This window comes from Ptychodera flava, chromosome 12, assembly GCF_041260155.1.
Source record: "Ptychodera flava strain L36383 chromosome 12, AS_Pfla_20210202, whole genome shotgun sequence".
Classification (NCBI taxonomy): Eukaryota; Metazoa; Hemichordata; class Enteropneusta; family Ptychoderidae; genus Ptychodera; species Ptychodera flava.
The window spans coordinates 31,752,162-31,769,690 of NC_091939.1; the positions used below are offsets into that span (position 1 = coordinate 31,752,162).

General features: G+C 39.2%; 1 protein-coding gene across 1 annotated transcript; it reads left to right on the forward strand.

Moving 5' to 3' along the window:
• The first annotated feature begins 1,285 nt into the window (after positions 1-1,285).
• On the forward strand, positions 1,286-14,598 carry LOC139145671 (glutathione hydrolase 1 proenzyme-like). The gene is made up of 11 exons (XM_070716960.1): positions 1,286-1,549; positions 3,766-4,059; positions 5,474-5,700; positions 6,830-7,022; positions 7,432-7,592; positions 8,802-8,948; positions 9,410-9,546; positions 9,989-10,175; positions 10,679-10,919; positions 11,789-11,902; positions 14,132-14,598. Exons 1-9 carry the CDS (start codon positions 1,515-1,517, stop codon positions 10,843-10,845), a joined length of 1,548 nt encoding a protein of 515 aa, XP_070573061.1. The 5' UTR covers positions 1,286-1,514; the 3' UTR covers positions 10,846-10,919; positions 11,789-11,902; positions 14,132-14,598.
• Positions 14,599-17,529: the final 2,931 nt, after the last annotated feature.

Consider the following 17,529-nt stretch of genomic DNA (forward strand, 5'->3'; position numbering starts at 1 on the left):
TAAAATTTTGGTACTAGAGAAACAACTTACCAAATATTTACCGATATTTTAAATTCAAAATGGCCGCCATCCCTGTGTACAGAAAAACAAAATTTTCAATTTTTCAAAAAACTAAGACGGCGAAAGTTTTTCTTACTCAAATGGCTTCAAGATTAACCCCAACAGGTGGTAGATCAGAAAAGACACTTCTGTTAACAAAAATAACCCATTGGGCATTTTATGTATCTAGATTGCGATGTCTTACTTCTTATAATTCAACTTAGGGATGGACCATCACATCTTCAGGAGAGTGGTGAGAATGAAGACGTTGTACAATTCTTTTCAAGTTCCAAGATTTTTAAGCCAGCAAAGCGTGCACGCTGTGTCCCAGAATCCCACATATTTTCCGTTTCTAATTTCGCTGATATAAACGCACAGGCAGCCTGGTGACAAATGAATGATCTTCGCCCTTGATGTTTGTTTGACCTCCTAAAAGCAGGGCAAACAGCGAAAGACATTTGCCGAGTCACGCGCCGTCCTGACAAGGTCGGAAAATACATTTCGACACATAGAATAAATCAGTTCTGATATAGTTTAGATTATGATTATGATAAGCGATCTAACCACTGATATACCTCGTTGCCATTAGCAACTTTCATATCATATTTATCTTAATGGAAATTTAAGATACTGGCAATGGGGTAATTTGTGCAACGAGAAATGCTAAACAAATATTGGAGGGTTGAAAACTTGAGTTTGAAAGCCTATCTATTCGTTCCTAAGAAACAATGATCCCTGTTTGGTTGCACCGACTTTTTTGTCGTTCAACACAAATTGTGCGACACAAGCCCGTTGTGATTAAGACAGTGGCGTTAAAAATTAACCCAAAAGTGAGAATGAAGTGGGACTCAAATCCTACCAGATCTATTATATTGTCGACACTACCTATAGGCCCACATTAATTACATTACGCTATCCTCACATCTTACGTCACCGCTAGTTTGAAGATCACATAATCAGCGCCATTTTGTCACGACGCTGGCAAGACAGTCCAAATGCTGTTTAAGATCATATTTGTCCACGTAATGAAAGTAAGCGACGGCAATGGCGTTGAGGAATGTTAATATGGGAACACGAAAGCGTCCGTTTTTAACAAATTTCACAGGCTTTCTTGCTAAGTGCCTGTCTGATCGTATTAATAATTAGATGTCTGTCGACGGGTATAATGTAACCAGTAAAACTTAACTTGCGATGAGATATTGTCCTTAGCTATGATTTATTGTACGTTTCAACATGTCATTCTTCTGTAAACATACTCAGAACTGCCTTGTGTACCCAAATCATTCGTAATCACCATTTACGAGGTGCGCAAGTAAGACCAACACCTCATAACCGTGCTTGACCAGAATTAACATCTGTTTTGGTCACTGTTTGGCCGCAAATACACTACTTCGCGCCAGCTGAAGTCAGACTTTACCGTTTTGCTGTAGGATTTCACGCTGAAAGGGACATCCCGATCTTTACAAAGGATAGCAATGGAAGAAACCGGTTCCAAGGATACCTTCAAAAGGTTCGTAACATGTACAGTACCTCACGTCTTGCACTGCACAAACACTCCGACGTCACAAACAAAAGCCTTAAACGCAGTAGGGACTTGGACGATTGTTTGCGTTTGCGTTTTATTTTGTTCTTCTCTCTTTTTTCAAAGGTTAACAAGTCCTAGCGACTTCTGTTGTTTGTCTTGTTAACGACGTTTGCTCAAGGCCCGCATCATAAAAGTGGGCAATGGGCAATGGAGGTCACACGTGACAGCTTATAAGGCTACACCGCCCTGTTTTCCACACAACCTTCGGCTTATCATTATTGCGATTTCAGCTAGACAATCTCGTCGAAAATGTTACAAAAGTTGTTTAGCAGAAGACATAAATTTTCACGTTATTCTGAAAGCCAGAAACATTCTATGTACTCGGGATCTACGCGACGCGTATCGCGGGAGGAATTTACAGTACACTGGCCTGTTTGTGGGCGATAAGATCAAACGCCCGATCGAAGGTGCAAAAACATTTTATCATTACGATCAGAGATCGAATATAAATGTCATTAATAGAAACATATAAGTAGATGGATGAAGATACGGAAGATCGGGTCAATACACCCAAATCAATCTTTTCATTCAGATTAATTCTGTACGTCAAACACATTGGAACATAAGATTTTCCGCTTCCTGCGTTTACTAATCTCTTCCTGGATATAAAATGTTTGAGAAATTCTATGGATAATCATGTTTTGTTCGTCACACTTTGTCAATTCATGGATGCATATTAAAAACGCCGTCTTCAAGTGCTATTTCTCTTTTAATAAGAATCAAAGAAGACATAGACGCGTGCATATATTTACTGATCTCTTTCAACGCGTGCATATATTTACTGATCTCTTTCAAGGAAAGTTTCTGTTTGAAATGTGAAACCAGAACCCAAGAACGAGAAATATTGTCATTGTACAGAAAGGTTTTTGACAATATGGTATGATATGACTACCGTAGTTTGCCTTCATTTCTGTATTTTCGTTCAATTTTCTGTCTCAATTCATCACTACTGAATTTGAAGTGCACCAAGAAGAGCTGCCTTAAGTAGGTTGATCGGCTGATGACCTTGCCATTAGAAAGTCAAGGTGAGGACTCATGACATCATTGATGTGGTTGGTTGCAAGGGAGACAAAGGCAGTGTTGTTATTGTTTGGTCCGATTTGTGCTGTCCCCATTTCAGCGCTTCAACAAGGGGCTGATGCCGCCATGATTCACGCTTAAAGTGTTATAGTCCTTAATATTCATTACTTCATTTTAATGTCCAAGTACACTGCACACTAAATGAAGTTTGTATCAAGGCAGAGGTCTGGTTGTAAATTACAAGCGCCACCACAAAGAATAAGAAAACTTGCATAGTGACTAACATACATCCGTTACAAGAGGTGGCCATCTTGTAAACTGTCGCCTGTCATTGCGTTGCCTTGTTTCCATAGAATATGTCTATGAAGGAGATACTTTTATGCCAACAATGAAGGTACACACGACTGAGCTGTCATTTTATCACCAGGCAGTCTCTTTATAATAATGCGTCTTACGCTGTGTGTGAATTTACTGTTAGATGTTTATCTAACAGCCCTGTCGGATTTATAGAAAAGATAATGAATGCCATAAATGACGCTACTTACAAGTAACGGTTAACAACCTGTGTTTTGTGAGGCAACGCGGGTATACACCGGGAAGCTCATTTGCCAGTTTAACTGACAGAGGTCACGTGGTATGTGAGGTATTATAAAACATAAGTTACCATAATTTGGTATCTCCCGCGATGGATATCCTTTGAATACTTTGTCAACTTTTGGATAATAATGTTGAAAATTGGTGGCCCTTTATGTCAAAATGATAGTAGTTTATCGCAAAAAGACCAAGCTATGTCATCCCCAGATGATTCAAATTGCTGGCGATATCTGGTTGATAATGTGTCTGAAGCTGCCTCGTAACATTGTTGAAGTGGAAAGATTACAAAAGTGGTTCTGATTATGTCGGTGAGTGTATGTTGGTAGTTGCGAAATCAGAGTGCCACGCAGTACTTGAGAACTCTAGAGTGCTGTAATGAGGTTTGGATTTCTATCAATTGCTATTTTTCTATGAAAAAGAGGAATTCTTGTAATCTTTCGTTGGCAGAGTAGGGACCCCAAAAACCATGTGAAAATATTATGTATTTTTTCAGTGTTAAGTTAACCTCTTTATCTATTCCATTTCAGCAAGAAGGTGTCCAGGAAAGTATTGGTTGTAATCGCCGTCGTCTGTGCTATTTGCGCCGTTGGTGGCGGGCTGATACTGATCTACGCACTCGATGAATGCTCTTTCTCGCGTTGCTCACAGACCCCACCTGGAAATGAAGAATTGCACGACGGGAGCAGTACGGCCCATGCAACAACCAGGGTAGCTACTACAGTCAGTGACAGTGGCACAACAGAGTCGCCTCCGACAGATAAATATTTCTTCAAAAATGCGATTGTTACCGCTGACAATGGAAGATGCTCTGTCGTTGGAAGGTTAGTACTTTTGACGTTTTATTATGGATGCCAGGATGGAGAAGGATGTAATGCATTTTTGCAGTACAACTAAAAACTGCGCATGTGTTGAATCACAGTCTGGATGCTGGGAATTTAATCCTTCCGTGTTTCTTCGAAGGCTAGTAGCTGATTAATATTCGTTTGGTATTTTTGTTCTATTGAAAGTGCATTTTATGATTTTTTACTCAAAATTATGTCGAAAGATGAAAATTCAGCATTGCAAACATGATGAATTGTTTTGTGCAATGTGAATTTCTTGTCGACAAATTAATTCAAGTCCGCACGAAAATTCACTCAGTTCAAGTCGTCAACAATGACAGTGGCAACAGCTTCGACATAGAGGATTTGACATGACTTTGGCAGTAGGACAAAATACTTCACTTCAAAGACAAAAATGCTGAACACTATTGTACATCGCTGTTTACAGGTGATCTACGTTATGGAATTCCCTGGTGACAATAGTCAGTCCTTATTTTAAACCAGGCAAACGCCAAAATTTCAGACAGCGAGCTGTTCGTGATTTTTACGTTTACTATGGCTTTACAAATCGATAAAAATATATAATATATTCTTGGCTGAACACAATTTTTGGCTTCTTAAGGCAATATGCACCTCGAAAGTGCAAGACTTAAACTTTTGCTCTAACTTTCCTCAAGGAATCTTTCAATCATTCTCTTTCAAAATCAAGAATAAAAGTAGGGGGTCACCGTGTAAATTTTGGTACTAGAGAAACAAATAACCCAAGATTTACCGATTTTAAAAATTCAAAATGGCCGCCATCCCTGAGTTAACTCTATGGAGACAAATAAAAATTTTCGAATTTCGAAAAAACTAAGCGGTTAAAAGTTTTATTTCACCATGAGCTTTAAATTGAACCCCCACATGTGGTATATCAGAAGAGAATTGTAAAAGTTTGAGAGTCCGAATGTCTGTCCCGAGGTGCGATCTACCTTAAATACGATTTTGCCACCAAGGTTAGTCATAAAAGTCTCAGGCGCCGAGGTCGACCATATTTTCAACATGGCGGATTCCTACAGACAAACGCATAAGACTACAGAATCAGTTAAATTTTAGGTTATAGAGAAATATCTAAATAGATGAAAAGATGCATGAATTTAGATAGTGTTTTACAAACAAACAGAACTTGTTACCAAAAAACTACTGCATCTTGCGTTAAAAGTGTTTATTTTGTCTCTATCTCAAACTGTTGCTGCGGTGAAAAGTCCACTTCTTACTCACAATGCATTTCAATATTATGTAGTTTGACCGCTTAGCACACAACAAAAGCGATTTCAGGTAGCGAGATTTGAATCTTGCAAAGGAAAGTTACCTCTTGTAAGTATATAGGTGAATATCATCGACAAAATCTTTTGTTGTGATGTTGCTCTTTCAGGGATATATTGCAGGCAGGGGGCAGTGCCGTTGATGGCGCTATCGCCAGCTTGCTGTGCAACGGTATAGCTAACACCCAAAGTCATGGCATTGGTGGAGGTAATTTTATGGTTATTTACAACAAGAAAACTGGGAAAGTTGAAGCAATTGATGCACGTGAACAAGCGCCCGCAGCGGCGACACAGAACATGTACATAGATCATCCGGAGGATGATGCTTCAACAGTTGGTAAGATGAGTTTCTTTTTTCTTTCAAAGTCTGCAAAAATTTGAATTAAAACAGACGCACTAAAATACTTCCTGGTTTAAGTCATAAATGACGAACGATTCATAGAAAGTATTTCAGACGCCACCAAATCACCCATATTTACCTTGTAAATCCTTGTAAAATGACCATTAAGGCCAGGATCCCACGTGCATGATGATGAAGGGCAATTGCATAGTAAATTGACAAGGACAGGCCAACAAACTGTCGGGTGGTCAACCGGGTACAGAAGAAGGTTGGAGTCATATACTGCAAAATACGAGAGAGAGAGAGAGAGAGAGAGAGAGAGAGAGAGAGAGAGAGAGAGAGAGAGAGAGAGAGAGAGAGAGAGAGAGAGAGAGAGACAGACAGACAGACAGACAGACAGACAGACAGACAGACAGAGTGAGAGGGAGACAGCGTACGTATTTCTTTAACGTTTTGTTAATCAAGCACTCGTCTTTCTTGAGAAGGCCCCCTAAGATTAAGTATATCATATCAATATATTGATGGCGCAAATACAGCGATCTGATCGATCTGATAGCACGGTTGGCACATGCGCAAGCTATCGGCAAGAGCAAAAATCGTTTTTTTGACGTTTCATGCCAGAATTTCAATATGCTATTACGATACAATAGCTGCTAGTATAAACCACACCCTGTGACGGTATACCACTTGGTTTTGACCAGTTCACTCCATATTACAGATGAGAACGCAAAATTCCGTTCGCAAAGTGATGCGGGTGAAGGTTTAAGTTAACACCACAGCTTTACGTGGAGATGCGAGAATCTTACTCTTTTCATCTGAAAGATTCAAGAGGTCCATAAAAAGTGGAAGGCAGAGGCGCTTTTGGTGGAATGCTACGGACAGACTTGCGGGAACTTAATAAAATGAATGTCGTGAAGAACTAACGCCTTTCGCTGAAAATGCCGAGTGCAATTTAATAGCACAATCGACTTGTTGTTATTTAAGCAGATATCTGTGACTAATGATTGGGTGTAATTGAGAACCAGCGAGAATAAAACTGGATCATATGCTGTCAAAGAAAGAGGGGTATAAGGTCATAAGGTCGCATACACTAGGTCTTCAAAGTCATCGTGTTGTGCCGTTACAGGTGGAATGGCCGTTGGTGTGCCGGGTGAAGTGGAGTGTTTCTGGACAGCCCACATGAAGTACGGTAAACTGCCGTGGAAGGACCTCTTCGAGCCGTCTATCAAATTAGCTGAAGAGGGCATGGAAATCGATGGTGCTCTCGCCTCAGCAATAAGATCCAGGGAAAGCTATATAAGATCGATGCCAAACCTCGGGTAAAGAGAAAAATAGTTTATGAATAAATCTCAAGTGCTGGATTTCCTAGTTAATCATGAACGTTTTCTATTGTACCGTACAACCTCGGGATTTATTGCACCTTGGCTGAAATTCCCAATTTTCAATGACTTTTCTTCCTTATTTGTTTAATGTACAGCCTTTCTATCATTCTAAGCACTATGGAACTTGACGCTTTTCGAATTTATCACATGGTATATATCTTGCAAAACTTCTAACAACATGTCAAAAAAATCCCAAAAAACAATTGCGTTGTATATTTTATATCAGGTGGCATACGAAATGTGCAGATTGCCGATTTGAATTCGATTTGAATCGAATATTCGGTTAACCGCTTATATCTAATAAAGCTCCTGTTTATTAGGTGACTGTCCTTTTTTTCCATTTCAGTGACATTTTCCTCAAGGATGACGGAAGTCTAAAGCAAGAGGGTGACATAATGTTTAGACCGAAATTAGCCCACACGTACAGGAGAATCGCCGCTGGTGGCGCTGAAGCTTTCTACACTGGTCGATTGGCTGACGATATCGTCGCAGACATTAAAGAACAAGGTAAGTAAGGTCACAGAAAGCAAACCGTGTGGTACAGATAATATACTTGTCAATAAAGGGTATAGACTGGTCTTGTCCTTGTTTTTCTTGTCCCAAGTTTGGTAAACGAACTAGGGATGTTCTAGATGTAGCTGCATTTGTGTCATCAATTCTTCCATGACACCGTAAGAGGTTTGATACTCGGCCCGGTGTATTAAGCTATGTAACTCCGTGATTTATTTTCATGCTTAAATCTCAGTGAAGTCGTTAGAAACGGAAGTCAAAAGTATTTCACGCCAACTTGCAACGAGTCTTGTCACTGTTTTATCGCGCTGGACTGAATGCCATGGCCAAGCAACGCCGTCAACAAATTTTCAATGGACGGAGAAACATATGATCGGCACACAAGTTGTAATCATCAGTACTTGTAGATTGTTTCTTTGTGATTTTACATTCAATATATGTAAATCGGTATGTGATTACTTGCGACATGACCCCAACATTGTGCAAAACAATGCTTCTTTGATTAGTCTTGATAAGATAGAGTGTGGGAGTTCCTGAACCAAAATTCAATATTTTAAGAAGTTTCGAGGCATTTTAATCACAGGGACATACCTGAAATCCTTACACCCTGTTTGTGATATCTATGATATTTTCAATGTACTTTCTATCACAGTCCGTCCATGTGTTTCCATCAACTGTATTCTCTCTTTCTGTCAGGTCATTAGCAAATCACAAGATGTTGACCAATAAGGTCACCACAGTAGGCGAATAGACAAAGACGTCCTTTACCTGTTCTGAAACGGTGTGTTTGGTGAACGCTAACCCCATGAAAACAGTATCATCAGAGAGAGAGAGAGAGAGAGAGAGAGAGAGAGAGAGAGAGAGAGAGAGAAAGAGAGAGAGAGAGAGAGAGAGAGAGAGAGAGAGAGAGAGAGAGAGAGAGTTGATATTTTACCTTGCTTACAGGTTTCAAAAAGGCTAAGTACTGCTATTACCGTACAAAACACAACATTGTCGGTTTGAAGTCAGATGTCACGTCGGCAATAGGATGTTTCATCTTAAACTCATTGGCGTTAAATATCAAGAGAAACCAAAACAAAAAAAAAAAACAAAAGCTGGTTGCATATTACATTTCAACCTGTTACGTACAGTTAAAGAAAATGCCGCTTGCTTTGTGATGACAGAAGCGATCATTACTTACCAATGTTATTATCGTCGTCACTTCAGGTGGCATCATCACCGCGGAGGATATGAGGAATTATCGCGTGAGATTTCGAGAACCTGTCACGGCTGAGTTCGATGGACTGAAAGCCTATTCATTACCACCGCCCTCTAGCGGTGCTGTGCTGATGTTGATACTGAATATTCTCAGAGGTAAGTATTGAGATGAGGTAATTTGAACGAGGTAAGTGTTCCTGTATGTATTGAGGTGATGTTGCTTGAACGAGGGAGTCGTAATTTACATATGGATATTTACTCTCATTATTGAAAAGATAGATTGACCAATATGATAGTAGGCCTATATTATCATGTCAATTTGCAATGTGAAAGGAATATGGATGGATATGTGAATATGGTAACTTTGATTCGATGGTCCACAATTAATGCTATGTCAGACTGCAATCTTTCAATAATGTTCTTGCAAAGATTGTTCTGTATCAACATGCATGCTGAGGTTTTTAAGAAGAGCTGGATACAAATTTAATCTGCATATTGAAACATACTTTTATTGTAGATATATAAAAAATTCATGTCGATGCTAATTGGCAAATTCAACCTCTGAAAATTATCCAAAAAATGCCTCCACTGATCAAACGACAATTGATGACTTCCAGGGTACAATATGAATGAAGATAGCGTCAGAGATAAGGAGTCCAAGATTCTAACCTATCACCGCATGGTGGAGGCCTTCAAATTTGCATATGCCAAACGATCTCTCCTCGGAGATATGGACTACGAAGACGTGGCCGACGTGAGTTTAATGAATTCACTGACAAACAGTGGTTCAAAATAGGATAAATGTACCAAAATTTCTGCATTGAGAACTAGTCAAAACAGTCTTAAATTTGATATTTCGCCATATAATTACATCCAACGTTTCAAGCTTAGTGTGTGGCGCTGTCGGTTTTGACTTCCAGTAATCTGAAAAGAAGGAGACGATGTCTTGTTTTATCATTGCCCCCTTTTATTCAATGTAAAGCCACAGGCGTCACAAGTTACGTCTGAGTTTTTATGTGAGTCTAGGAAAGATATGAGTCTAGAAAAGAACAGTTAGTTGTAATTTCCTCGGCAATTGTTGCGAACAACGACAGCAGATTTCAGAAAATGACGTCTGCAGTTAAAAATACGTAAAATCTAGAAATGTATACCTTGTCATACGGAAAGGTGCTTTCAATCGAAGTGTCTTTATTCAGATTACCGACAATATGACGTCACCGGAGTATGCTGCCAGTCTCAGAGATAAGATTCATGATAATCAGACACATGATTATCTTTATTACGGACCGCTTTCTATCTCAAAGACGACGCTGGAACATCGCATCTGTGTGCAATGGACGCTGATGGCAATGCCGTGGCAGTCACCTCGACTATCAACCTCTAGTGAGTGTTGTCTCTCAGTATGGCCAAGATTCATTAGTGAATTAATCTAAGGAATATTTTCTCGTCCCGTGAGAGCCAGATTTGTACGCCTTGATTTTCTATCTCACAGACAAAAACCGTTATACCAACTCGATTGAAAATGTCCACCCAAAGATTATTTTCAAATTGTCCTGTTTGTTTGTTTGTTCGTTTGTTTGTTTGCAACTTACTTAATTTCAATGTCTTCACAGTAAGTGTAAACACCAAACAAAAAGGGCAAAAGACCAAGTTGTAGCTTGCTTGAAATTACGTTACTTGAGTTCGCAAATCTGTTTAAATCGTTTGAGTGAAAAATGCTGACAGAGTGAGACACAAGCCTGGCTTATCGTAATCTGTTTGTATTTCAGAAATACTTTTTTCGATTATAAGTTTCATGTGAAGACAGATCGCGATTTGAACAAAATGTACTAGTATTATCCTCAGTACTACTGTAGATACTATTTAAGGGATTTCCTTTTTGACAGCTTCGGGTCAAAGGTTATGGGCACTCGAACTGGTATTATATTTAACAACGAAATGGACGATTTCTCTACTCCGAACACAACAAACTCATTCGGTGTACCGGCCTCTGAGTCAAACTACATCAAACCAGGGAAGCGACCGATGTCCTCCATGGCACCTACCATTGTAATTGATGGCAACGGCGACGTACAATTACTTGTTGGTGCTGCAGGGGGAACGAGAATTACTACGTCAGTTGCATTGGTACGAATATTTCCCTCCGTCTCTTACTAGTTGAATAATTTTTTTCCTTCAAAGATGAATGATAAAGTCAGTATTTTGATAGATTATATGTGACTTTAGCGTGGTAGATGTTCAAAGGAGAAGTAATGACTGCTTATGGAACCAAAGATTGCGCTTAAAATTATCATTGCAATTTGTTCCAAAAATCCGTCAACTAATGAACTTCCCTCCGGGACACAACGAAGTACCACAGTCCTATTCAGAGTTCCAACCTATCTCAACAAGTGACAGAAAGCATGGTTGCGTCAATTTGGGTAAAAGTACGGCAAAGAGAGGGGAGAAGTCACGACAGTCGAGAAAGTTTTGAGTAAAATTTCTGAGGCATCTCAACCGATGTTCATTAATATTTCAAGATGATATATTTGCCATTAAAAGGCGAACTGAATCTGCACAATTTATTGAATACAAAGAAAGAGAGCATTTTTGAGACCGTGTGACATACATCTCTTCTTTATTTTAAACTGACTCACTCCGACGGGTGGACATTGGAGCGTTTGTTTTGTCCTTGTCATCTTTCCAAATAAGTCGGTGCTATGTTCGCTATGCGTTTGATAGAGAGAAAGAGGACCTTTCATGGTAAAATTGATCTAGAAATGATAAAAACATCGTAACGAAGAGATGTGTTCAGTCTGCCATTTCATCCCGTAACATGAGCTTAATGCTTAGATAGCTGTCGATACTTGTAAGGACACTTGGCTTCTTACCGGTACCTATGGTGTGTCAACTTGCATTATTAAGTGAAATATAGTTAAGTGAAGTTTCTTCTACGTGGTTTACAATGGGTCTTCACTTTGAAATCCAATGATTCGACTCTATACTTCTCTGCTCAGATTGCTGCCAGGACTCTTTGGTTTGGACAAAATATAGAAGATGCAATGAACAACGCCCGATTTCATCACCAGTTAATACCGGACAGGGTTGATTATGAGAGAAAGATGGAAGGGGTAAGGTCCCCCTCCTCTTTCTCCTCCTTATCGCCACCAGCACAACAAGAACCACACCACTATCATCATCATCATCATCATCATCATCACCATCATCATCATCATCATTATCATCATCATCAAAACAACAACGTGTGATTAATTTCGACGAATAGAGTGTTACATTTAGACAATGCCTGACCCAATGACCACACTAACCAGCCTCTGGTTATTTGTATCGCAGTGAAGCACTTATTAACAATGACGTAATCCATAATTCACGTTGACCCTGTCGTGTATTCATGAGGCCGCTCAGGAAAGCAGTGATTGCGTATAGTTTTTTGTACAAAGTGAAATTTTTGAAGTCAAACTGTTGAGCCTCTGAAATATCAACATAATCGAAGTGATGATATATGTTGTTGAAAATTTTAAAATTTTTTCAGAAAATCTCTCTTTTCTCAAAAGTCGTTCCGGGGAGTGGAAGAGGACAGATGTCTTTTCATACTGAAAAGATTTCCAAGTTTTCTTGTGCGCCTCATTGTGAAATTTTAACTTTACATTGTCGAAAAGTCTTGAAAATATGCAGCAGCTCAACCAGCAACACTAGTATATGTATGTAGGTTGCCGTGTAATTATCGCTAAGGCCAAAAAAAAAAATGAAATGTTTCTGGTCAGCGCGCGCGTCACTTGAACAACAGCGCGTCACCCTTTTTTTTTCTGGTTTGAGGCCGGCGGCTGTGGCAAACTACATACTGATTACTATAACACCAAACCAAAACGGCTGAAGAGAAAGAAAATTCTTTGGGGCACATGATCAGTGACTGCTGAACAGTTTAAATGTTACTATATTGATAAAACTACAAAACTCAGTGTTATCCCCAGGCCATAGCGGTCCCGCTACGCTTTCGCCTCCCCCCCTCCCCCCGCTACGCTTTGATTCTCCCCGCTGCGCTTTAAAATATTCCCGCCATCCTTTAGTTCATACGCTCTGCGTAGCTACCAGCTGATGCATGCGTTGTCTACACATAAGCGCTCACTGCAACTTTTAACCTGGTGAAAGAGTGGAAGGTGTGAAGTATGATATGCATCAGATAAGTTGTCCGGAAGTGTTGAGAGGAACGTTAAAACAATAGAAGAATCGGCTGGGTTGTTCACAAATTTTCATTCCAGAACGACTATTACGACCAACAAAGACAGTATACATCGCGGACAAGTGTTCACAGAGGTAGGCGGTGTAGCACTAGCAGGGCCTTTGATCACATTCCCATGCTTTGATCAACGAAATGGACCGCAAAAGAAACAAGAGTTGACTGGTGAGGTTGATTATCATTGTACAACGATGAGTTTTGTCTGAGTACGATCACGATCACATTGCATAAATTTCAATATGGCGGCGGCCATGTTGGTCGACAGGTTTATAACGTGTTGACATTGATCCTGGCGTCGCGTGTGGTTCCACTCTGACACGTTCTCTGAAAGATTTTACACCTGATTTTCGAGGGATTCTAGTTGTACTTAGTTCATGTCTTGTGATCATCTTGGTGGTATTTTTAAAATCAAGAATCGAACGACGATGTTCAGTGGAAGTAGAAGTTATGCGGGGGGGGGGGGGGCGCTGGTTGAAATCTATCCCCGTGATGAAAAATTATTCGCGGTGTTTGTCGTTCAAAAATGATATAAAACTCAATTGCATTTGAATTGTGTAAAGCTTAAATTTGTGAATTTTCCTCTTTGTTGGCAAGTTTTGACAATTTATTAGCAATATATGTATTAATGAAACTCCAATCAGACGAACCATTTCTTGCTCTCAAAGTTTCAATCTGAATCTTCTGTTTTAATTGCAATTGTAATTACAATACTGTGATGATTTATTTAAGTGTAATAAAGAGTTTCCATGATGTTCAAACTGCACACTTGTGTGTTACCATTGCATTTTGTTGTGAGTGTACATGTATGTGTGGATGCATGTGCAAGCTTACATCCATATGCAAATATAAATTAATTATATGCAAATGATTATGCAAATTAGCCGCTAAGCTTTGGTGCTTTAACTGACCCTGCTCCCTCCCTTGAGGAGGAAAAAAAAAAAAAAAAAAAAAAAAGCCGCGTCGCCGCACCATTTTTTAAAGAAAGGCCTGACCAGAAACATTTCTTTTTTTTTTTTTGGCCTAATATTGCTGCTGTTTTTGATACTTAAGTCACAAGTAGAACCTCCGTCTACGACAAATGATCCCTTTTATAAATTCACAGGACATAGTGGACGGCCTGAAAGATATTGGACACACAACAAGAGGACTGACTTCCATAGCAGCTGCAACCGCAATTAGAAAAGTCCAGGGCGGATATGCGGGGTATTCAGACGAGAGAAAGATCGGCGGCTACCCAGCTGGTTATTAAGGTAGCCGGTAAATCAACAGCAAGATGCCGTGTTGGATAAACGTTATTATGTTGTTGAAATTCCCTTTCAGGCATCGCTTGTTTTTCATGTTATAGATGTCTAAACAATCTCCCTCAAGTGATTGTGAAGCCTTTCGAAATTTCCAGTTGTTCAGTGACCAAAGCCTGTGCAATATCGAGTTAATTACAGCACTATACACCATCAAAGCTTCATCAGGTCAATTTCTATACTTCATGCTCAGTCTTGTTGATTATTATAGTTGACGTTGACGATTGTCTGATAATTAATACACGCAATAAAAAAACTTGTGTGATCCCTATATCTTGTTTTTTTATGAGCTTCCTTACTGCCATATGTATATGGCAATGCTAGCTATACTTTTAAGCAAGAAACAGAATGTCTGTCTGTCTGTATGTATGTTAATAAAATGTGTATGTATGTATGTATGTATGTATGTATGTATGTATGTATGTATGTATGTATGTATGTATGTATGTATGTATGTCTGTCTGTCTGTCTGTCTGTCTGTCTGTTCCTCTGTCTGTCTGTTCCTCTGTCTGTCTGTCAATATGTATGTATGTTCACATGGAAAACGTCAGAACTGCAGCTTCTACGGTCTTAGTATTTCGTATGCAGGCGCATTATACGGTTGAGATGTGAATTTATTCGATTGAAACTGTTTGTGTAAAAAATATGCAAATTAAGTAAAAAAGTAAAATTGGTAAAATTACCAAAACTCTTGAGTCTTAGTTCAAATTATGTTGATATGTGTTTCATAGGTTCTTTTCACAGTTCTTATTCAAATGTGTAACTTTTGTTGGGATACATTTAAATTTGTATTCCCCAAAACTAGTCAATTTCTATACTTCGTGCTCAGTCTTGTTGATAATTATAGGTGTAGTTGACAATTGTCTGATAATTAATACACACAATAAAAAAACTTGTGTGATCCCTATATCTTATTTTTATGAGCTTCCTTACTTCCATATGTATATGGCAATGCTAGCTATACTTTTAAGCAAGAAACAGAATGTCTGTCTGTATGTCTGTTAATAAAGTATGTTAATAAAGTATGTATGTATATATGTATGTATGTATGTACGTACGTACGTATGTATGTATGTATGTATGTATGTATGTATGTATGTATGTATGTATGTATGTATGTATGTATGTATGTATTTATGTGTGTGTGTGTATGTATGTATGTATGTATGTATGTATGTATGTATGTATGTATGTATGTATGTATGTATGTTCACATGGAAAACGTCAGAACTGCAGCTCCCACGGTCTTAGTATTTGGTATGCAGGTGCATCATGGGGTTGAGATGTGATTCATTCGATTGAATGTGTTTCTTTCAAAAATATGTAAATGAAGAAAAAAAGTAAAATTCGTAAAAATTGCCAAAACTCTTGAGTCTTAGTTCAAATTAGGTGGATATATGTTTCATGGGTTCTTTTCACAATTCCTATTCAAATGTGTAACTTTTGTTGGGATACTTTTAAATTTGTATTTTTTATGAATATTTTGGCAGTTTTGCTTCTATAGATCTCAAATAACCCATAGCAACATAAAACATGTTATTTGTGTAACATAGTCATAATTGATATTGATCTGTATTAAAATTTGCTCAAGAAAACAATCCGAGGTTATTTTAGATCCCATATTTATACAAATTCAAGTTCACTGTTGTCTCAACGCTAACCCTTCCCGTCTAAGTAATTCTGCAAAATTATATGTGACGCGCCCTTCGTAGCCGATTTTCCTCCCATGTTCCATTACATTATCATTTACTGAAATGAGCAAAAGGCGCAGTTTAAGCATATTTCAACGCTTGTATTCTGACAAAGTGTGTACACACACTTGTGAATATCCCCCACTACTGGACTTGTGACTATTCAGTGCATTTACAAACACATTTCCCAACTTTCACCTCTGAGCCAGTACATTGACAAAATTTATATTAGACGGGGACTATGTCATTGAAAACGACTTGTTTTCCCATGAAAAGTGTGTTCAGTTAATCAATTCGCGCAGAGGTCAGGGTGACAAACACTCAGTTTTCGAAGCATGAGAAAATATACAAGCGTAAATATATTCACCCCATTTACCTTATTGCAAAATAACTGTGGAAACGCAGCTGTCTGTGACGGGGTCGGCTGTGTCTATGCGCGTCATCAAGGTCAACCCCACCCTACCTGACTGCCCCGGGCAGTCAGATAGACGACCAAACTTGTGTAGGGACTTCCAACGGCAAAATAAACCAAAATGAGTGTAATCCAATAAAATGACCTATACCTGCCTGAACTCTGATTATTGCTCATTCCCTAACTGATTTTATGAACAAAATGTCTGGTTCGTTTACGTATTTCGGCTGATTTTCGAAGGAGTATTCAAGATTGTCACTCGAGTGCTAAAAATGACTTCCATTGATATGCTAATGAAATGTCACGCTTTAGAGTGAGGGACATGCGGACAGAGTCCGCTGCCAGATTGGAAAGTTTGAATACTCCTTGGAAATCAGCAGAAATACGTGAACGAACCAGAGATTTTGTTCACAAAAGGAGTTAGGGAATGAGCAATAACTGAATTACGTTCACTTTTGTTTATTTGGCTGTTCAAAGTCTTGACTCAAGTTGGGTCGTCGTTATTCACCCATTTTTGCCAACCTGACAGCCGGTCCCAAGTTTTCTGTAGCAGGGTTGAACTTTTCATGACCTGCATAGACGCAACGACCCCGTCGCAGACAGCTGCGTTTCGACAGCTAATTGCAAAATTCCCTAGCAAAGGGCGGAGATTTCGCTGGGTATAGCTGTCGTTGGCCAGGTTGATTTCCCGAGTATTCCCTCGACTCTCCAACATCGTGCGTCGGATGAAGTTCGAATCCGAATCAAATTCTAGATTACTGAACATAGGTAGTGAATGAAAGAGGACAAACTGTGTATGGTGAACCTGGGCGTTCAGTTTGTTTGGTTCTCATTTGAATACATTGCAGTATTTATTTCTCTGGGCTCCCTTTTGAAGACCTTTGGTATGTTCATATTTATGGCCCCGGGAAGTATACATAGACGGGTGCCCCACCCCGTAAGGCGGAAGGGCCCGACCTTGGAATAACGTTTTCATCGTATGACCGAGGTACTTTATGAGAATTTAACCTCATAAAGCGTGACAAGTGAATTCTTTTCCAACGGTGTATGCAACGACTCCAACCCACGCAGCGCCAACGCCGTCAACGGCAGACGCAAC

Bases quoted from the DNA above. Each gene is read 5' to 3' on its own strand.
- LOC139145671 (XM_070716960.1), top strand. From the start codon at position 1,515: ATGGAAGAAACCGGTTCCAAGGATACCTTCAAAAG. The intron at 7,593-8,801 runs GTAAGTAAGGTC...TCGTCACTTCAG, and splicing joins CGCAGACATTAAAGAACAAG to GTGGCATCATCACCGCGGAG. The intron at 9,547-9,988 runs GTGAGTTTAATG...GTCTTTATTCAG, and splicing joins ACTACGAAGACGTGGCCGAC to ATTACCGACAATATGACGTC.